Source organism: Sylvia atricapilla, chromosome 3 (assembly GCF_009819655.1).
Source record: "Sylvia atricapilla isolate bSylAtr1 chromosome 3, bSylAtr1.pri, whole genome shotgun sequence".
NCBI lineage: Eukaryota > Metazoa > Chordata > Aves > Passeriformes > Sylviidae > Sylvia > Sylvia atricapilla.
The window spans coordinates 106,255,650-106,278,355 of NC_089142.1; the positions used below are offsets into that span (position 1 = coordinate 106,255,650).

The 22,706-nt window shown below is 46.7% G+C and overlaps 1 protein-coding gene across 1 annotated transcript in view; it reads right to left on the reverse strand.

Moving 5' to 3' along the window:
- ISM1 (isthmin 1) overlaps nt 1-5,833 on the reverse strand; it is a 40,733-nt gene extending 34,900 nt beyond the window's left edge. Inside the window, exon 1 of the mRNA XM_066316524.1 lies at nt 5,632-5,833. Coding sequence (XP_066172621.1) covers nt 5,632-5,763 — 132 coding nt within the window. The 5' untranslated portion in view covers nt 5,764-5,833. The remainder of the gene's footprint in view (nt 1-5,631) is intronic.
- Between the last annotated feature and the right edge of the window lie 16,873 nt (nt 5,834-22,706).

Here is a 22,706-nt window from a genome sequence, read left to right on the forward strand (position 1 = left end):
CCCAGGATCTCTGTACCTATGCCTGGCCTCTCTGCTCTCACCAAGGGCAATCTCTGCAGCTCTGGACTGCCCCAGGAGCCAATTTCACACCTGCCACTCCTTGCACTGCCGTGAGTGATCCTTCAGCTGTAGGGCTCAAGCCCCTGGTAGCAGGTCTCCTTTTAACCCTCTGCCCTCACACACAGCCCCAGAGCACAGGTAAGGAGCAACTGAGAAAAGAGAAAGGCAAAACAAGGAATAGCCACTGTGTTTTGTGCTTGGCTCCAGGACCATGGGAATGGACATGAAGACACTGTGATGGCCCAAACTGCATTCAGAACAACACACACTCTGCTTTTTTCTTATAAAGAGCCCAATACTGTAAAGAGCTGGAAAACAACCCTAAATCTTGCTCGAAACAGAAATTAATAACTCAGAGAGTCTTCCATAGGAAGCACTAAGAAAAAATCGTTCTGACTTATAATTACAGAGACAAAATAGAGAGACACTTTGTGATCTAATGCCAGGTGTTTATCAGTGATGATCCAAGACAAGCAGTACAGTAACTGCTAGCTGTTGAGCTGAAGAGATGCTTAGCAAAATGTGCCTCATCCAAACACCTTGCTAAAATTTTAACTCAGGAAGTGACATTCACACCTGCCTAATACTGCTCCTTGCAGCCATAACTAAATAAAATATTCTTGGATACCTGTTCTGAATTATTGCAGTAGTCTAAAAGATACTAAAAAACTTGCCACATCCTACTCTGAAAGTGTAGTGGCTCTTTTCCACCAAGGATACTTCAATTAGCTAGGAAATTAATGAAAGTGATAGCTATGAGAGAAGTTTAATTAATGCTTTCTGGAGGTTTCTGGGAGCCAAGAATCTCTCCTGGGAGCAACGGATGCCAGAAAATGGTCCTCTGCTCAGTGCAGCAGTCTCAGTCCTTCATCCTTGTTTTTCATTTTATTCTTTGCTTCCATGCATGCAGCAGCAGCACACATAAAGCTAATCACCCTTCCTTCCTCCTGGATCCTGGAACAAGCCACAGCCCATCAGCAAAGCCACTAAAGAGCACACATAATTCCCTCCCATGGGAGATGAGAGAATGAACTGCACATGGTCTGAGCCATTGCTAAATCTTAGTGCATAACTGGGGGGGACATATGCCAAAGGGTGAGCCTTAGCTAAGAACCTACACAGAAAAGCTGAGAGCAGGCAGGTTTCACTGTCACTGCCAAAAAGCACGGAACAGCATCCCCTGGGACCAGGAACCCACCCACCAAAAGAGACTTTGGGCTGCAGAGGATCAGCCTGCTCAACTCACAAGCCACCTGCTCTAAAAGCCACCTTCTCTTAAGGCAGAGAAGGATTTAGTGTTCATAGTAAATACATGATGTACATCCACCTCCTGGCACCTTACACAGGCCAAAGGCAGTCTGGAAAACAAGAAGGCAGAACGTGGAATTGACAGGTTTTCAAAGATGGCTTAGATGATCGGTTCCTATTAGAGCAAACCAAATGTAAAAACTCCAGAGCTCAAATTAGCTTCAAAAAACCTGAGCCTAAAAGTCTCCCAAAGTAAACAGCTTGAGACCTACTTAACTGAGGGAGCCAGAAAGCTGAAATATGCCACTGTATCCGACTGGAGATCGTTTTGCAAATTGCCTGAACACAGTACAAGGGTCAGCAAGAACACAGAAGCCCTGGAAAGACTGAAATGCACCTCAGCAAAGGTAGTGAACAGCAGCACACCATTGCTAAACTACTCATGGCCTTGAACTGGGGATCTTGGCAGAAAATTACAGGGCTCCTCATGCAGCCTGGAGAGGGACTCTTGTGCAAACATTTACAAGCAGCAGAATGTGTTTTTCCTGGTGGGGCTCAGAGAGCGTTTCTGACACACTGTAATTGCTTGCACGCTTATTGAAGAGGGGGGCAAGGGCAGGAGCAGAGTGATTAAAAGAAAAAAAAAACTGTTTACAGCATTGTGCTGCTTTTCAAATTATGTTTTCTTACACAGCCCCAGTTTTAAGCACAACTACAGAGTTTCAGGCTAATGTAATACTGCTGCAAGTGTCTTAGTGGAGAATCTGACTTCATGTGCTATGGCATATATTGTTGGTGGCTCTGTTACTGCATTTTACAAGGTCATTTTTCTTGGTGTGGGAACAGTGTTTTTCTTGGTGTGCAAGGCCTGCTATGGAAAAATAAGAAGCGATGGGGATAAACTTCATGGTGAAATATTTTCTCTCAGAATGAAAGCACAGATTTTAGAACATCGTAAAGTATTAAGAATGTCTTCCAAAATTTATGTTCAAGCCTTCCCTTGGTTTTAGATCTAGGTAAAAAGATAAAAACATACCCAAGCTGCTTTTTTTCCATCTCTTAATATAGCTTCATTTGCTCTTCTTCAGAAAAGAAAGATTGTACTTCTTTATTTCATAAATATACTCCAGAACAGCTTCTGGATGATAATTAAATTAGACCTAGTAGAATTCTCAGCAGAAAAAAAAAAATCTTCCACCCTCCCCAATTCTCTCATTTTTTTTTTTTTTTTTTTTTTTTTTTTTTCCCATTGGAAGAGATGGAAGGAGGGAAATAAAACCTGATTGAGCAACACAAGGCTGATTCCCTCTCATAACTCAAGACTGTGAGCTGTTTTACAGCTCCAGTGTGGATTTCCCATTTCGTGTTCCTCTGCCCTGCCACAACCCAGTTGTAACAGCAGCACGAGACCGCAGCCATGCGGAGGTCCAGCCACCAGAGTGAGCCCAGGGAGCCTCTGCTTGTACCTCACCCATCCCAAAGAGGACCACAGGAGAACACTGGGATTTTCTCCTCACTGCTGCTCCTTCACAGCCTGTCACAGAGGCACAGGACAGTCCCAGACAGCTGGAACCTCTGGAGACACGCACACAGCGTCACCAAAGGGGGAAAAAAAAAAACCGGAGGAAAAAAATAGCTCGTTTAATTTTAGGATATTTCTATATTTCTTTTATCTCTCAGTCTAATTAATTGCATGGGGTTAACCCAATTGAAAGACCAAAAGAAATCAAAACCTATCCTACAAAATCCTTCCTTCATTTGAAAGACTAAGGGATGGGACAAAGAGAAGCTCTTCCTTACTGAATCAGACTTCAAACGCTTACAAGTGTTTTAGACTATTTAAATCTCCAACAATATTTTAAGATTACTAAGGATTCTTCCTGAATACGTTTTATGCAAAAAGGACCCAATTCTGACCACCTCATTTGTGCAAACACACTACCTAAGTCCTCACACACCACATCCTCCCTTTGATAATTGCCAGGGACTTGTGATACAAATTTGCCATGTCGAAAGACATCTATAAGCAGTCCTTGCAAATATCACTCTTTCCTGCATTTGCCACACTTCTTCCAGTGAAATTTCATCAAATGCAACTCTGATCCACTCATTCTCACAGTCACTCCTCTCCACAGACGTACCAAGAAAAACCCTGAGAGATGTCGAAGTGCTCACATCAAGAGGTCTGAGTTTGTGCAGTTCTGTTTCCCACACTGATTCTCTCCCTCTGAGTGCAGTGCACCAGGATTTTGTATTTCACTCCAGCACGTGCCATGATACAGCCCAAAACCTGCCAAAATCAGAAGATCCCAGTGCAAACTTCCCACTGAGATCTATATTGTGATGCTCTGAATTGGAAGCATCTGCCTGCTTAAGTGCAACTTTCTAAAGCAACAGAATCCAGCTAAGCAATGGAATCCCTGGAAGTTATAAAACCAGAAAATTGATAGACTTCCATCTGTTTAACCAATTGCTCTAATCAATATCCTTTCCCTCCATAATGTTTTGTACAGACACAGTCTCTCAAATACGTAACTGCAGAATCAATTGAGTCGGGAAGTATATAAAAATTTCGATTCTACAAATGGCAAAACATTATGAAAATATGAACTGCTAAAGCTATCACGGTGCTTAAAGGCACAGAGTTTATTAAGGTAATCTGTAAAACATCACTAGACAGAAAAAAAAAAAAAAAAATCCTGAATTCAACAATCTACAGGTCTTCATGAGACAGCCAACTACAATGATAATAATCCAGGATAATTATCTGAAGATGATTTTTCTCTTGTTTCACCCTAACCTCACAACAGTGCTCTAAAAGGAGCTCCTCAGGGAAATGGCATCACCCAGAGTTCCCACTTGCCCAGATGTTTCTCTCATTATGTTACAAGCCTGTCAAGAAAAGGCAAATTCAGGGTTATTCTAATGATAGCAAACACCTCATAAAAAACCTCTCCAAATTTACTTTTCCAAGGAACATCATTTTAAAAGGCATTCCCAGTGCCCATGAGGAAAGAAAGCATCATTTATAAAACATTATTACCAGAAATCTTGCAGATATTAAAAAAAAAAACATCCTGGAATGTCAAGGCGGTGATAAAACTGCAGAGACAGCACGGTGGGGCCTTACCCGCAGTGCAGGGCTCAGCACTCCCAGGCAGGACTCCCACCAAGTTCAGCAGGAGGTTTGTCTGAGTTAGGGGACCTGACCCCAGGCTGTGACTGGGATGTTGAGCCTCCAGCTCTGGGTTCTCTCCTGTGGCTAGTGGGTTCATTTTGTGGGCCACCAGCTGGGGATCCCATGCATACAAAGTGACCAGTACAGCCTGCACTCTCCTTGTTTTTCCTTGGCTTTTATACTCTGCTGGTGCTGTGATTCTTACCCAGGTGATGGAGAGTTCACATAAATTTATGGTGATAACGATTAGACATTTTTCTCTCAGTTCATCACATGACTTGGTAATTGATTTTATTTTACCACTCGGATAGAGGGGAAGAGAGTTGGCCAGGGCACATGCAACTGACCAGAGATTTACAAGCTTTGTCTGCGGATGTTGGGGATTCTGCAGCTTCGATCACTGTCTCCAGCCATTATAAATGAATGGCAACATGTGCTACCGAATAAAAAGAACGACCTGCAAAAATACTGTAACGAAACAAAACAAAAAAAGTCCTTTACCTCTGTCAGATATAACACACAGTTTGATTTCACGGGAGAAATCTTTCAAAGGACTGGAATGGGTTAGCTGGGTCACAAGCGCTGTCCTTCACATCATAAGCACTTATCACCCTCAGTTTCGTGCCTGTTTCAGGACTGAACGTCAGCCTGTCTCTTGATGCTTTCCAAGAAAAGCTGCACACTTAGCTCCAGTATTTCCCGAGCCCGTACACCTATCTGCTCCCCTCTCACTCCAGGGAATGCTGACCCCCAGCAAGGGGTGCCCCCGACACGGCTGCCTCCATCCCTTCCCTGCCCCACAGGCTCCCCGGGCAGGGAGCCGCGGGAACACGCGTGGGAGCGGCCCCGACGCCTCCCGCACGGCACCGAACCGCACCGCCGGAGCTGCTCCGCCTTTGCCACCGCTGCCCCGACAGCCTAGAGCCAAGGGGAGCGGGGACACGCCGCAAGCGCCCGGGGAAAGCCCTCGGCCGGGGGAGCCCTGGGGGTCGGGACGGCCTCAGGAGGAGGAGGAGGAGGAGGAGGAGGAGGAGGAGGAGGAGGAGGAGGAGGCGGCCGGGGCAGGTGCACGGCGGCGGCTCCCGGCAGCCCGGCCGGCCCCGGGGGACGCGGGACGCCGCCGGGGGAGGCGGGGCGGCACTCACCTGCCGCTGGCTGTGGTTGCCGGCGCCCGTGGGGGCGTGGGGCTCTCCGCCGCCGCCGCGCAGCACGGTGATGTGCAGGGTGAGCAGCAGCAGCCCCAGCAGCAGCAGCAGCTCGGCCGCCAGCCGCACCATCCTCTTGAGCCGGGCGGCTTTAGGGCCCCGCGGCGGCGGCCGCGGAGGAGGCGGAGGAGGAGGAGGAGCCGCGGCGGCCGCCGCCGTCGCCGCCGCAGCCGGGACCGCCGCCGGAGCGGCCCCGGCCCCGGCCCCGGGAGCCGCAGGACGGGCGGCGGGGAGCGCGGCGCTCTCGGCGTCGGCGGGGCGGGCGGCGGGCGCGGGGCAGCGGCGGCAGCAGCAGCAGCAGCAGCAGCAGCAGCGGGGGCCGCCACACCACGGGGGAGCCACGTCGGGGCGGGATGCCGCGGCGGCGGCCAGAGTCCCGGCGCTGCCCGGCGGCGGGCGGCAGGTACCCGCGGCCGGCGGCGTCTCTGCGGGCAGCCCTGCAAGCCAGAGGCACCGCGGGCCGTCGGAAGGAGGGAGCGGGCGGCCGAACCCCCGGCGGCCCGGGCGGCCGCGGCCGGCGGAGAGCAGCGGGCTCGGCGGCCGGCGGGGAGACGCTGCGAGGACGGGGGGAGCCGGGAGCGTGTGCGCGAGGGAGAGGGAGGAGGGAGGCAGAGCGAGGCGGGGGGGCCGGGGACGAGTCTCACATGGCGGGGAAGCCGGGACGCTCCGAGGGGAGGAGAGAGCTCGGGGCTATCGCCTCCCTCCGCGCGCGGGGATGGGGGTGGCCCCTGGACCAGCTTCCCCCGCCGCCGCCGCCGTGTCCTCGCCCGCCCCGCCGCTCCCCCCTCCCCTCCCGCCGCCCGTCCCTGCCCTGCCCTGCCCTGCCCGCCGGGCCCGCGCTGGCCCGGCCCCGGGCGGCACGGAGCGGGGCGCGCCGCGACCCCCGCCCGCTCCCTGCCCTCCTCGGGCCGGCTGCCAGCTCCCCGGGGAAAACGAGGGGCAGATGGCAGCTTCCCTCTCCCGACCCCCTTCCTCCTCCTCCTCCTCCTCCTCCTCTCTAGCCCCTGGCGCAGCCGTGGGAAATGGGATAGGGGGTAGAGGACGAGGGGCTGCAAAAAGCTTCAGCTGCCCGCTTCCCTCCCGGGGAGCTGGATACCTGGCTGCATCTCTCCTCTCTCTTCCCTCCAGTGCCCTAGGGCTGGCAGGGGCAGCGCCGCACTCTCTCCTGCCACCGTGCGTGCGTGTTTGCAAGCGGCTGCCGCTCCTCCTGGCTGCTGCTGCTGCTGCTGCTGCTTCCAGACCCACTTTCTCGCCCCCTCGCTCTGTGTCGGCAGAGGTACGTGTCGGATGCTTTTATACTGCCCTGCCTCCTTCCCCTGCTGTCCTCCCTCCCTGCTCCCCCCCTTCTCCTTCGCCCTCTCTGCAGCTCCTGCTCCAGCCTCGTGTGTCCCCCCGGCCCTGCTCCTCTCCTCTCCTCCCCGACCTGCTCCTTTCCGTGCCCTGCTTTGCCAGGACACCCCGCTGGTGCCCCCGCATCGCATCCCACACACGGCTGCACCTTGCGTCCTGACTGCCGTCTGCTCGGCTGGGATGGATCTGCCCTGGGGTGACAGGTCCCTTCCAGCTGGTCTGTGCGTCCCTGGTGGGACTCCACTGACGTCTGACACTCTTTACTCTTCCTCTGCTGACTTGTGTCAGTAGTGTGGAAAAAGCTTTCTGTCTCAGATGGAAGGTCCTCAAATTTAAAAGTAATGTTGACTTAAAAATATATGAAAATGAGGGTTGGATTATCGCTTGCTATAAGTCAATAGTGTCTCAGTGTCCGGTCTGAGGGAGCTGGAGCCCTGTGAGTGCTCAAGGTGCAGCTCAGTGTAACAAGAATAAACACAGCTCAAATCAACTTGAAGCATAAATAAAGCCACCAAAAAAAAAAAAAAAAAAAAAAAGAAAAAAAGAGGAGTTTTGGAATCTTTGTTGTCGTTCTTGCACGACTGGGAATGTGTAAAAGAGTCTGTGACAGCTGGGAGGCTGAATTGGTCTAAAATGTCTAAACTGGGGAAAAAGTATCCCCCAACCTGAAACATTTTCATCTGGAGACCAGTGTCCTCCACAGGACTTCCTGCAAGGTAAGGGAGAGATGTTCTTCCAGCATGCAGTGCCAGCTGGGACTGAGGCATGTCACGGGAGCCTTAGCCCACACCGTGCCCGACCTGGAAAACTCTTGAAAATAAACTCCTAGAAAACTGGCACTTTTGGGGCACGAGGAGAGTCAGAGCTCATGGGAGGTTTCTGCAGGTCTTGGGGCATCTGAAGGCTGTGGTTGTGAGCGAGTCAGAATGACGTCTCGTACACTTTCAGTGATAACCACTGTCGGTGATTGCGCAGGAATCAGGCAAGAATATGGTTAAAATAATTGCACTGGGGTATCATTAAAGACGTGACCAAAAGCCACAAGCCTCAAACCCTTCAGATTTAAGGATTTTTAAATCCACAAACATGTTAGCACTGCAGTAGGAACGATCAGCACAGATGATTGTGCAGGGTAGGGACTCCCATGGGTTTGCCCTGAGTGCATCAGAGGTACGACTCCCATCTCTTGAAATCACTTGTCAAAAGATACCTTCTATGGCACCGATGCTCTGGGATCACACAGAGCCATCCCATATTGCATAAAGCCATAACAGCCTGTCTCATGACTTTTAAAAAATGTGGTGCCTTTTTTTTTTTTTTTTTAATAACCCAAACATTCCTTGGACTAATCAAAATATTGAGAAGATAGAACCACTGATTGTACTTCAGCTGTGATTGCTTGGCCCTGGCTCTCCTCCTGCCACCGTTGCTGTGGTCCTGGTGGCAGCGAGCAGAAGCAGGGCAGCTACAGGAGGCAGGCTTGGCAGCCAAGAGGCACAAGTGTCCTCCTGGTTTGCCAAAGGCTGACCATACCTAGTGGTTGTCAGTGGATCCCGGTTGCTGAAGAAAAGTGGAAACTTGGCACATGAGTTCCGTATTTCAGAGCGTAATAGTACAAATTGACAGCCAGAGCAAGGCTGAAGGCTCGTAATGCGAAACAGTCTGAGTGACAGTCTGGTTTGAAACACACACATGGATCTGCCGCCGAGCTCTGGGTAATGCAAGTTCTCCCTTGCCTTATGAAACGGAACCAAAAGACATCTTTAATCCAGATGAGATGGGCCCGTACTGGTGCTCGTCTCCTCGTGGCACATTAATGCCTTGAGCTGTTGTGCAAAGGCGGGGAGGGACAGAGCAGTGCTGCTCTCAGCTGCGAGCAGATGGCAGCGAGGAACCAGAGCCTCTTCCCACTGGAAAAAGTTGGTGTAAAAGCGGCGCTTGGGAATGGCACTGCTGCCTGTGTGGCTGTCTGGGGCAGCCAGGCTGGGGTGTGCGCACACATGCTCTGGAGATGCCTGTTTAAATTCACAAACGCTGTTCAACCAGCAGATGACTTCATCGATGAATCCAGACGGCTGGATCAAGACCTGGAGGGGAGATGGATTTAAAAGCAAAGGGAAAAGTTCTCTTTTCCCAGCTCGGTGGACACTTGCTCGAACAGCTGCCATTTAGTCCCTGGAAAATGAAGTTGAGGTTCACCAGGAAGAGGAGATGCATAGTTAGCCTGAGGGGGATCCTGCTCCTGGGGTATGGTTATGGACACAACAGGGAGGTGGATCAGCAAGTGGGACTGACAGTGGTGCTGGGGTAAGAGAGGTGTGTTCCCATGATACCTCCTTCCCTGTGGAGGTTCACAGCTCACACCTCCAGCTTTTACCTTCCATTTCTGTTCAGTGATGAAGGCAGACTCAGCTCCTGTGCACGCTCAGCTCCTCGCCAGTGCCGGGGAGGATGCCCTGAGCCCAAGCTCTTTGATGACCACCGTAGTGCCTCGTCAGGTGGTGTGGCTCAGCTCATGTGATGTCACTCAGTAAGCTGTGGGAGCTCCCCTGATACCCCACAGCTCACGGATACTCCCACACCTCACAGATCCCATGTTCCTCACTGCACAGCTCCAAGAGCAGGTGGTGGCTGTCCATGCTGCAGCCTCCACCACGGGGTGAGGACTCTCTCCTGAGGGGTGTTTCAGGAGCCTGTTGGCTACAGCTGTGACACTGCCAGAGGGAGGGCCCAGGGTCTCCCTTACACCAGCCTGCCAACAAAAATGCCAGTGCACCACCTTCAGTGCTCCAGGCCACCAAACTGCCCAGGGCTGAATTTGTGATGTCCTTGCTGATGTGTCCTGATGATGATGCTCCTGTCTCCTGCTGTGGCCGTCACAGCTTATCACCCCACATACTGTCCACCACAATGCCCCGGGCCAATCTCTCTTCATCACTGTGCAGGCATCTGCACTTGGTGTTGAGTCCTGAAAACCAAAGTAATGCTGAACTGAGACACAGCACATTGCAGAGGCTGGGTGGCTGAAATGAACATTTCAGTTCATTTCGTTGATTGTACCCGGTCAAGTGTGAAGAATCCTCACTTTGGATGAGTGCCACCAGGTGACAACCTTCAAGGCCAACATGAAAATGGCTGGATAAGAAGGGGAGAGAAAAAAAAATCAGTATGATACAATATAAACCAACATAACTCACTTTATATGCTTTATCTGAAGAAGTGAGAAAGACCACTGGCTTTTCTGTCACAGGATCAAGACTCACTGGGGTCCTATACTGAAGCAGTCCCAGCAGTTAAAAATTATTGCTGTTTACCTGTCTGTCCACTTTACCCCTTTGCTGTCCATCCTGGTATTGCTCCAGGACTGTGAAAACATCCTGTCTGTAAGGTCTGACAGCTTTTCAGAGAAGCATTGCTGGTCCTCAGCCTGCACCCACTCCCAGGATGCCGCCGTTTCATCTTTAAGCCTGGGGGTTGCTTTAAATTTATCAGGGATGAAAACCTGGCTCCACTGAAGTCGTTGGCAAAGCTCCCATTGACTTCAGAGGAGCCAGGATTTCACCCTAAGATGCTTTGTAGATTATTGGTGAATGGAAAGCATACGTCTGGCTTCTCCAGGGTTATTATTGTTGGTGGTGACCTCTGCTCTGGCAAGCATTGAGCAAGGCTGGGTTGAGACAGATGGTTAAAGCTTTCCCTACCTCTTCCCCTGCTTCCTCGCAGGGGCTTTGCTTTACGGCTCATCATCTTGGATGCTGCTTATCAAGGAATACCTTCCCGTCGCCTGCCGGTGGAATTTAATGCCTGTTTGCCCACATTCCCCTTCCCCCAACGCCAGGAGATCAGCAGATAGGAGACAGAATGGCTGATTAGCTTCTAGCTGCAACCTCTTAGCTGTAAGCTGCATGCACACACAAGGGTCTTCTCTTAAAAAAAAAAAAAAAAAAGGGGGGGGGGGGGGAAAGAAAAAAGAATAACATTCCCCTGCAGGCAACCTAAGTCTTTCTGTGACTCATGGTTCCTTTATCTCAATAAATTACTACTTGAATAGTAACCACCACCCTCTTTTTAAATGAACTGATTAGCTTAGAGTTCTCCATTTTCCTGCTTCTCCTACACTGGTGCTTTTCTTCCCATCTACATATTTTTGCCACAGGCTGGGGTCAAGATTGCTGAATTTTGCAGTGCCTGTGTGACAGGCTGGAAATTCAGCAGCCACTTTATTAGAATTTGAAGCCAAACCGGAAATATATAACAAGTCTGGATTATGGAATATGGAAACGGAGAAAACAGACAGAACAGTCCAGCCCAGTTCCCCAACTGCCATACCCAATTCTCTTTATTTCACACTCTGCCACATTTTCACTTTTCATTGTGCTGCACAGTTTTGTACTAGTGATGTGCAACTGCACTGGAGCATTTGCCAAGCTGTGGCAGTGTGGGACTGTGGGAACCAGCATGCCAGGCAAGGCTTTCCAGGAGTGCCCAAAGACTCCAAATTCTGCTGACTTTCACAAGAGCTTCTTGCCACAAGGCAATTTTTTGCCTCTTTGCAGAAATGCAGTGAAACCAGCAAACGCCTTTCCTCTGAAGAGTTTTAGCACTGCAGAAGTGTCTGAGCTGGTGTAGTGGAGCTGAGTGTTTCTAACAGAGCAAAGGCTCTGACTCTGGGTTACTGTGGCTCTCTGGCAGCAGCGCCAGCCATGTGGCAGAGCTGGCCCCGTGGCCCAGGACAGCCAAATTTATCACTAAATACAAATTATTACATCAAATAACAGATAAGGCTGCAGCTCACCCTGTGCTTACCCAGGCTGTCTGCAGTACCCAAACAGGTCTGGTGGGAGCTGAGGACAGAGGAAGGAGGTGATCCTGGCACAGCTGATGGCTGAAAAAGCTGTAAATTGCCCTAAAGTGTTGGTTGACTGAGGCTTGAATTTCTTGATCCCTTCTGACAGGTCTTGTCCTATGTCCAGCAGCCTGGCAGCCAGCGTTTTTGAGAGTTAAAAAAAAAAAAATATACAAAGGAATAAACAGAGCAAATCACACCTTCTGCACCTATGGTTTTCGACCCTTTACTTCTGCCGGGAAAATATCATGTTAATGACTTGCAATTGGCTTTTCCCAAGACTGTTTATGTGACTCTGGAGATCAGAAACATAATAATAATAATAATAATAATAATAATAATAATAATAATAGTAATGGAAACAGAAGGCCCGTTCAGGCTGAAGGACAGCTCTGCAGCAGGAAAGGGAAAGGAGGATTTCACAGTGAATCCTGTGATGGTGAGTGAGATGAAGGCCTCTCTCCTAAAAGAAGAGTTTACCTGTGTCCATTGCAGGAAAGCATTCATTCCCAGAGGTGAAGAAAATAGAGCTCATTTCTGGATGGCTTCAGGTTTTAAGTGTCACCTGGGTGATTTAACACACCTATAGCACAGCCTGTGCAAAGGAACTCCTGTTAGTGAGTTGCTGCACTGGCACAGGTAAGGATTTGCCTAGTCTAGTTATACCTCCTGGAAAGGGGATCAAGGGGCTTTATTTTATTGGTGTTGCTCAGGCAGTTCCTCTGCTTAGTTGCCAACACTTGGTATTTCCTAAGATCTTTGTGCAGTGCTTTGTCAAGTCAAAATTATGCCACGTCAGTGAAACATTCGGTTTTGAAACCTCCATATTCTAATACTCCAGTAATTAAATACTGAAGTGCTGAATTTACACCAAAGTTTCTCAGCCCCATTTTGAGCCAGTCCTTTAGAAACCAAATAGTGCTGATGGTAAATATTCTCTTCTAGAAAGCAAAAGTTTCCAGGTAAGCACTGCACAGCACAAGCTGACATAGGAGGAAAAATGCCACAATCCTGTCACTAGAAAAGGAGTTTGTTCAATAAAGATGGCAGAAACATAGAGAGTGAGGAAAGGTTCTTTACCTGAAATTTGCCTTTCTCTGAGAGCTGTTGGTACCCCAGATCTGAGCCTGATGACAAATGCTGTATTCTCTGCAGAGACATCTGAATGATCTGTGACCAGTCTTTTAAAACTAACATTTTCTGAAATGCAGGGGAAAAGCTCTTATGGGAAGGAAATCTTTGTTCTGTAGGGATTGTGACGATGTGCTCAGCCAAGGCATTTGGCTGTAAGAAAACAGCAAGGATAGACTCAGAGTTACTACAGCAGGTGAAGAAATCATTTCAACTAGCAAATGTGTTTAATGCTTTTTATTAAGTTGCTGGGGTGTCACATTGATGTCTCCTGGGGTACGGATGGGCAGTTGGATTAGATGCTCCTTCCAGCAGGGTGTTTTTGTGTCCTCCCTTAGAGCAGTATTTCTCATAGCAGTGCCCATGTCTGCGACACCTCAGTACCTGCAATAATAATAATCTCAACACCAAATAGTGAGGGACTCCCTGGGGAACATCCCAGCTTGGAGAGGGCACCAATAACTGGGGAATGTGCCTTTAAAGGAGGATGACTTTATGACTTTATCAAATCAGGCAGCAGAGAAAGAAAACAGAATCCAGGACCTCTCGTGAAGTATTTAGCATTCTCTGCTATCTGACTTCCAGTGTGCTGTCTGGCAAACAAATGTGCACATTGCTGGTGCTCTCAGGGGCAGTTTGGACAGCAACAGCTTCACCTGCTGTCCACAGTGAGGTGGTGGCAGTCCGAGTGAGCCTGAAGGAGATGGTCAGAGCACAGAGAGAAGCTGCAGGAAGGTGCCCAGACAGCCTTTGCAAAAACCTGACTGGTGCAGGCAGGGAGCACAGACACTCACCAGGCGCTGGGGAAATCACACAAATATCTCCCCTGGTCCTGCCAGAAGCAGAAGTTTTGGGAAAAGTTTTGGGGGCTCCTCTGTTCATGGCTGTGGTGGCTTTACAGCCGTGCCCAGCACTGGGAGAGAGAGCAGGAGAATGGTTTGAATGTGCAGCCCTCTGATACCTGCAAGGGAGCAAACCACTGCAGATCAAAGTAGGTGTTTATTCAAGGCAGCTGGCCTGTCTGTAGAAGATTTTCACTCCTCCAGTACCCTGAAGACAACAGCAAGTGTGAAACACAACGGTGTGGAAAAAGCAATAGCTGGAGCTCCACCTTGCTGACCGAGAGGGTTACTCGCTGCTAGCGAGCAACTAAAATTTTCCTTCTCTACTCATAACATCCTTGTGCAGCTGGAATTGGCTTCAGGAGGCGGTGCAATGCTACACAAATCCTCGTGGAAGGGTTTAGAAAGACTGGTACAAAAAAGAGGCACACGATGCTGCAAACAGCACGGCGCTCTCTGATCAAGCTTTTATAAAGTCGTTCACTTTGTGCAGTTGGATCACGTAACAGTTTATACATTTCCACTGCGTTTTCTTACACACAATGTCATTTATTTTCAGAATGTGACATGTGTGGGTTTATTGTTGCCGTTGAAGCTGCTGGTGGTTTGTTTTCTGGATAGCCAACCAGTCTGTCCAGCTGGCAGGGCAGCTGGGCCAGCTTCTTGCAGTTTTAGTTCCAGAGTCACCTTTTTTGCAAGATTAAAAACTCCCAGGCAGTTTCTAGCCCTAGATCCACAAAGCAGGTTCTTGATAAGATTGTTGGCTCGAGAAAATAGGAAATTTGTGCCTGGGCCCACTATGAAAGGAAATTCTTTTCTGTGATTTACAAATAAATGAACTTCGGTGCAGGCAGGATCAGACCCCGTGTGTGAAGAATCTTTTTACTGTATATGGAGACATATACAGTATGGGACATATAAGTAGAGAGATCTTTTTTAAACAAGAAACCACTTGAAACAGAATGAGAAAGGGAGAGAAGGAGGCCGGGAAAGCAAATTAACCCTTTTTTGACTTCTGGTTCTTAAAGTCAAGTAGCTTTTTAGAAGATCCCCGGGGGAGTTCTTCTGGAAAATACTACAATTTACAAGTGGGTTTAACTACAACATGTTGCTTTTCAACCATAGACAGACAGGAAAAGATCCAATTGACACCTGCTTCAGAGAACAAATGGGACACAAAAGATGAAACTCATTTCAAAGGGTCTATTTGTTTGTCTCTTGTCATGGATTAAACCAGGGGGGGCTACTATTGCAGGAGGGATTCTGCTCCCATTCCAGTCAATGGGGAAAAAAAACCCCACCTATTTGAGTGAATAATGCAGAACTAGCCCCTTTGCAAAAAAATTGAGTTGGTCTTTGCTGAAGTTTTACTGATAATTTTGCAGTAAGGGGGGGGATATGGTACTTCTGACATGCTCGATTTTGAAGCCAGATGTTTGAAATTTGAATATTCACACTTGCAGGACTTTAAACAGACCGATGAAAGTTTACTGAAAAACAATTGGGAATACAAGAATTTTTTTTCAAGAATGCAAAGTACCACAGTGCTTTTTAAAAATAGGTTTTCAATTATTTGATTCGAGTCTAACTCAATTTAGAAAATTCTTCCTGTCTAAAGCAATTTCTTCCTGTCTAAAGCAATTTGTGTGTGTGTGTAAGAACAGAGAAAAATTGCTGAAATTATGCTTTTTAGAAATTCAAACCAAAGGGGAAAAAAAAATGACTACCTCATTGCCAGTAGTTTCGTTAAAGGGCATAACGAGATGCCAAAGCTCCAAATCCTGATTGTGTTGAACAATTTGTGTGCAGGGGCTGTGTTTACAGAGCTCCCCTAAACACGTGCCCATTGTTGCACTTTCTGTTCTGGGATTGGGGACCAAGCCTGTCCGGAGCAAGAGAAAAAAAAAAAAAATAAAATCCCTGCCATGAACATTTTGTTTCAAAGAGAACAGAGCTTTGTCTCCTGCTTGCTGTCCTTTGATTTCCGTGCATGTGGCGGTGGCCTGGGTATCCAAATCCCTGTCCCTTGCCAAGCAGAGTTTGTCCCCACATTTCTACCTGCTCTAATCCCCTGGAGCTGCTCCGAGTTTGGGCCACGCTTCAGCTTTTGGTCGTGTATTTAATCCCTGGGGAGGCTGTGGTGGTTAGAGCCTGTGCTGTTACCTGCTGCTCTGCTCTCACCCTGAACCTCACAATCACTTTTTTCTCCTCCCCTTAAAAGCCTTCAAACTTCCAGCTACTGAAGTGCGCTGAGTTTGCAGGATGTTTTTGAAGCTGGCATTGCCAATGATGGCACGGGCAGAGGAAATAAAGAAGGCAAAGGGGCTCCAAAGCAGAAGGCAAGCTGCAGATTTTAACTCCCAGCTCCTCAGCTCTGAGCACTCCAGCTTCAACCAAAAGGCCAGAAAGCTGCATTTGGGAGTGTCACCCTTGGTGGCATTTGCTGCTGCAGGGCATCCAGGGTCTGGAGGCCACCCCTGACAGAGGTGACTGCAGAAACTGGGCAAGAGAGAAGCAGGAAACCCCAAATGTGTCCCAGAGCGGTAGTTCAGCACACAGGAGCTGATGGTGCACAGGTGCTAACTCTGAATTTCCTGCCTTTTGTAGCGAGTGTTGTGTAGCCCCTTCCAACCACGTTAAAATGCCTTTAAGAAATAGTTTCATGTTAAATGCTAGGGTTTAGCATGCATTTACTCGCATGCTTCAAATCTGATTTCTGCCTTTTTAACTCCCTATTGCTCCTCGAGGCTGAAGAACACGGGGGTTTTAGCTCAGTTTAATTCTTCTAGTTTGAAACTGGCATGACTGGGGTAGGGATGATGCAAACAAAGTGTTTTCCAATCTGCAGGAATAATCAATACCAGGATGAAGCACCTTTTGCTGTTAGCCTCACTTTTGTTAGAGTTTTCACTAATTGAACAGTTTCAACCAAAAAAACCCCATAGCCCCCAACTGAAATGGTCAGAGAATGGATGTGTAAACCAAATACAGGATATAAAAAGACTGGAAGGCATGGTCATTCCTGCCCAATAATGCAATTAGAGACATTAGATGTGAAGAGATCAGTTGGGTGCGTGTGAAATTCAAGCTGCTGATTGCAGGTTCATAAACAAAAATAGCAATGGTTGAAGGTGCTGAGCCTGCAGCTTGCCCCAAGAATCCCAAGCAAACTCACCTATGTTATCTGACTGCCTGAAAAACTGATTATAACTGGACACCATGTTGAGGGAGGAAAAATCAATCTGTAAATGTTTAAATTGCTCTGGTTTGTCTCCTTCTTGTGGTTATCAAACCTACAGTATCTTTACAAATGAGTTAAGTGTGGCAGCTTTAATTCTGTCCCTAGGCAACACATGGCAATCCTCTGGGAAGCAGTGGGGCTACAAACAGTTCTGGTTTGAGCAGAGCAGTGGCTCTGTCTGTAATGACATCTACTTATTGTGGAAACCAGTATCAAGTCAAATAGTTGATACAATCCTTAAAGAAATAAAGGACTTGCAAGAATAACATGAAAAAAGATTTGATACCTCTCCAGTTCACGGATGTTCTTCGATTGTTTCAGCAAAATACCAGACAACGCTTTCCTGGCCTTGCAGAGAGATTCCTGCTAGAGCTGATGACATGAACCAAACAATCAGGGCTGAAAAGGCAAAATTCTGCCACTGAGTGAAAATGATTTAAACAGTAAACTTTTAAAAAAAAGTAGACTGATCAGGAAAAATTCACACACACACACATATATGTACATATAAACCTAAGAAGTGATTGCTAAATTTAGCAGGCAACCCAAAACTGATAAAGCTAAACAAAGCTGTAACAAAAAGGAAGGAAAGGAACAGATTTACAAGTGGATTGGAAAAGGTCTAGTAAAACAGCAACGGGTTTTCACAAAGGGAAATTACCTCTTCCATCCTATTGGATAGAGAGTATGCAGCATCATTAATTGACATGAATTCTGCAATCAAAAAGGACCGTGCTTTTAAATAAATAATGCCTCACACTGTAGACACGAGTAGTGGAATTCAGACAGAAATGTGTTGAAACCAGAAGAACAAAAAATTTCTCTGCAAATCTAAGCGTTCTTATGTGACCAAAATCACTTCTCTGTATAGATAAAATTAGCAAAATCAGTGGCATTCCATCTGGTTTTTAATGTGGAATGTTGCATTTGTTTCACATGGATCCCTGTGCAGTTCCTGAGCCTACTGACATTACTTCTGCTTCCTTCAGCTGCCTGTTGCTGCCCCAAAGATTCATAAACTGCGGGCTGAAAATCTCCTTTCTAAAGGATTTCAACCCTTGGAGCTCAGGACACGGTCATCTCAAGACCAATTAAAAAAAAACAACTAGTGATGGGAATGGAAAGATTCTGCATTGGGCTTAATTATCTAGGGCAAGGAGAAAACATCCCTTTCATCCAGGAGTTGCGTAATTGTCTATTATGGGCTGCAGTCTCTGCTTTAAAATGAGTGACAAAACTCATACTGAAATAAACAGGAGGAGGATTTGACCCACGAGGGTTCAGACATTTTGAAGCATGTGATTTGCTGATCGCTGACCAAAAAAAAAAAAAAAAAAAGGAAAAACAATTCAGTACTTAGGCAATAATATACTTGCAATAATTGATAAGCCTCTCTCTTCCTCCCCAAAAAAACCCCAAACCAAGCCAGAAACCTGGGCTGGTGCTGCCTGCCTCCACAGTGCTCGTGTGTATTTATGAGAGTAAGTTTGCTTGTTGGCCAAGTGGAAGTCCAGGCCATATAGAGAAAATAAATTTTGTATGTAATTCGGGGGTTTCCTTCAGCTCAGGAATGTGTTTATTTATATATTACTAAACAGAGGAACAGTATAGGAAATCCGGAAATAATCAGGCCTTGAAAGACTGGTCAAGGCTACCATTACAAATAAAGAAACCAGGCTAAAAGAGCAATGTGCTAGGCTGACAAACTGGATTTTAAATTAAGTTTTCGCTGGAATGAGTTTCTAAAGCTATATTTAGCCTCAACCATGTGAGAAGCACATGGCTCCATAAATACATTCCCCTCAAGAATAAGTTAAAGGGGGGGGGTGTGGAAGGAAACAACCTAAACAATTCATTTAAAGTTAATAACTGAGTCAAGAACTTTATAGCTTTGTTTTTGAAGCATTTGTCATTAAAGCGTGATTCACTTTTGCAATTACACCCCTTCACAGAGCAGCAGTGCATGGGACAGTGGGCTGATGGGGGCTTGGAGTGGGCCCCCTGGAGCTCAGCAAGAGGGGAATTGCTCAGCATTTTGGTGCAGCTGTGGTGGGCTTTGGCTCTGAAACGCCCCACGAAGGAACCTGCCTTTTCCTCTGCTTTACAGAGAGGGCTTTGGCAGAACCAGCTTGCTTGTGTGAAACCCTCCAGGCACCAGTTTTGGAAAACTGCACGCAAGGAGAAGAGTGAGGAAAAGAGCAGTCACAAAATAATGCCCAGGCATTGTCACCAAATATACAGGGAGGGACCCACTGAATGCCCTAAAGACGTTTGGTCTTCCAAAGCAGAAGAGAGCACCTCCAAGAGAAAGGATCTGTGCTACAGAGTCTGTTTTCCCAGCTACATCAGCCGACCTCACATAAAGGCCAATGGCTCCTCTACAAACCTCTTCTCCTCTGGGTAGAAATAAAGATGACAAAGGACTTGTGCAATTAAAGAGTATCATTATGTCCTCAGTCTTCAAGCATTTCAGTCAGGGGATGCTCCTTTGCTTTAGAAAACAAAATAGAGAGGCGAAAAAATAGGGAGAGATAAATGGGTCTATGGGGCTTGTTTATTCTGGTTCATCCCCTGACCCAAGAGGTCACAGGCCACTCGCTTTGGTGCTGCAGCTCCCCGTGTCTGAAGGCTGATGAGCAAATCCAGTCCTGGTACGAGAGCAGACACAGAGAACTTGGCTGCTTCTTCAAGAAAGAGGCGTTTTGGTTAAGTCACCACAGACATCACATTGTCATGGTGAGTTTGGCTCCCAGTCTGGAGGTGACCCTCTGAGGGGTCTCCAAGACCATCTGTGGCCAACAGGGTCACGGAGCAAGAGGAGCTGGACCTCTGTGCTGACGAAGGGTCTGGAGGAGCTGGCTGGCTGTTCCAGTTTTGCAGAGTTATTATTTGTCATGTTGGATTGGAGATGTTAAGGTTTCTCCCTCCTTTTTCACGACTGCTTTGTTATGTGGGATTCTCTCTAATATATGATCCACATAAAGGTGAAAATAAATGCCGAAATCCAGAAAAGAGACTCCATTAGCTGAGATGGCAATGAATTGTAGGTTTTGGCACGCTGAAGTCTGGGTTTCTTCTCCCTGCTCTATATGTTCATGTGTATATCTCTGACTGTGGACTTCATTTTTTTAAACTGTACAGAGAAGTTTATCTTTGGTTACTTCTACTGTGGACTACTGGCTTTGCCTCTTTTCAACCTACAGATCAAAGACATTATGTAAAAACAGCGCAATTATGACTAAAATAAACACTTTAAACTCTGTTACTGTGATTTCATCCAGATTTTTTTTCCCCCCTAGGTTTGTATTAACACTCATGTGACTCAATCAGCATTGGTAGCAATAAAATACACATGATAATCCCCTGCTGATCCATCATTTGTACCCAGAAGACTTAACTGGTGCAACTTGTATTTTATTTCCTTTTTCCAGCCTCTGTCAAAAGTACATGCCCTTATGAAATGTACATGTGATACTTAGAAATCAAAAGAACAGCTAATTAATTACATCCCACCTCCTCATATGGAAAATGGATCTAAACTAGCATCTAAAACACAATGTGTTTGCTTTAAATAGCCAAATGCTGAGGGACCAGAGAGATCTGTGGGGAATTTTTGGCACCATATGAAGATTCTTTCAGCCCTCGAATCCCCCACCCTTGAATTCTGTGGTGGGTTAGTAGGGAAAGGATATAAAAATGTGGAATTTTTTTTAAAGGCTTTTCTCTTTGTTTTCTATTCTCCTTGGCTGCGCTCTTATATTTTAATACCGTATAATAGTAAGGAACAAGGAGGGTCATTCAAAAATATTTTTTAATCTTTATTAGAAACAGAACTGCCTTTTGATGCTGCTGGACCACATTTACCTACAAAGCCCTAAAATGGCTGAAGGAGCTGCAACCATAGCTTCTACTTAGGGGTTTTGAGGGGTGCCCACACAAGTCTGAATGACTGCTGGCAGCGGCGAATACCAGACCCTCACTGAGTTTGTACGTGGTGCTGACCACTTCAGTATCGAGGCATTTCCCCGGGGTCCAAAATTAGATACCAGCCTTGCTCTTTTGCTTTGGGGAAAAAAAAAAAAAAAAGAAAAAAAAAGATACTTTGCTTACGTTTTCCACTTAACCCCCTGTCATTAAGGCATATTTGACTTTAATTTACCATGATGGGACAGCGTGATGAATTTAAGGGTTTTGGTGAATGAAGAGGGGATGGCTCATGTATTAATAGCTATGAAGTGAAACAACAGCAAGAAATGGAGTGAGCTTTGGTCTCAGCTGTGATGGGAGTTGGTTCTCTTTCTTCCAAGAGCACATGCACATTTGGGCTTCTTTATGGCTCTACACCTTGCCCCTTCAGACTTCATTCCACTGCCTGCACCAGAAAAGGAAATCTGAAAGTCTGAAAAAAGCTTCTGGAAGGAACAAGAAAGGTACAGCGAGTATGAGGGTTTAGAATAGAAGGTTTCATAATTCAAAAGTGTGAAGGCTGCCCCATCCTATTGCAGTAGCTGGGGGAGATGCCTGTTTGCTTTTCCTTCCTCCCACATGCTGTACAATTCCAGCATCTATTGCCATTTGCACAAATGGACAGCAGGGCCTCCAGTCACTGCAGTTCACCTTTCCACCTGCTGTCATTTCTATTTCTTGCCCAGTTTGTAAGGCATAATCCAACCTCCCAGTTTCCATGCCACAGACAAGATCTCCCATTTCCATAAAAAAGAAGTCAAACTTGCTGCTAATACTTATTCAGACTGATCAGGTGATCCCAGTGCCTCACTTAGGCACAAATCCTGGGAACTGAACTGCTGGAATCACCTCATATCCCATATGGAATGTAACATCAGGCTATTAGGAGCATTAATATAAACTGGCAGTTATATTTAAAAACAAGTAAACAAGAATCAAAGAAAACCATAAAAATTAGAAATGTGCAATTTTAAAAGGAGGAGAATGTGAATGTTGACATGCAAAGAAAAAAGCAGTATGAAAAGAATGGCAATTTGCCCTGTATAATGCATACAAATGTCTAGGCTTCTCCATTCTGATTTTTGACCTTGAAAAAATGTTCTCAGATGATTAGAGAAAAATAAAATCATTAATATAGAATAAAAATGCCATTTTAAAATGCCATGAAACAGTCTCATTAGACCATATGCATGCTACCTCGTGCTCTTTGATGAAGTAACAATAGAATATTTTTTTTCTCCTAAAGAATGGGGAAAATGCAATTCCAGTAAATACTATGCTCCTACCAAAATAAACGGACCAACAGCATGTCACCCTGAATTACCTTGAGAAAAATATCCAGCAGAAATTACAGCAACATCAGGGATACGCCAACCAAGTATCTTAAACCAGTCAAAGTATCTATTATTGCTTGTTTTTATCTTTCTCTAAAGGGAAGCTATGTTTGACCTCTAAGGAAGGTCAACAACTTAATTATTGTACTCGAGACAAAGCTACTCTGTGCACAGGAAATGAAAGCTAAAGAGAAGCACTTTGAGAAGAAAAGACGTTTCACTCTCTTAAATAAATGAGACCTGAAAAATTCAGTATTGTTTTCATCCTGACCAAGCCTTCTGGCTGGATGCTAAGTGATGTTCAT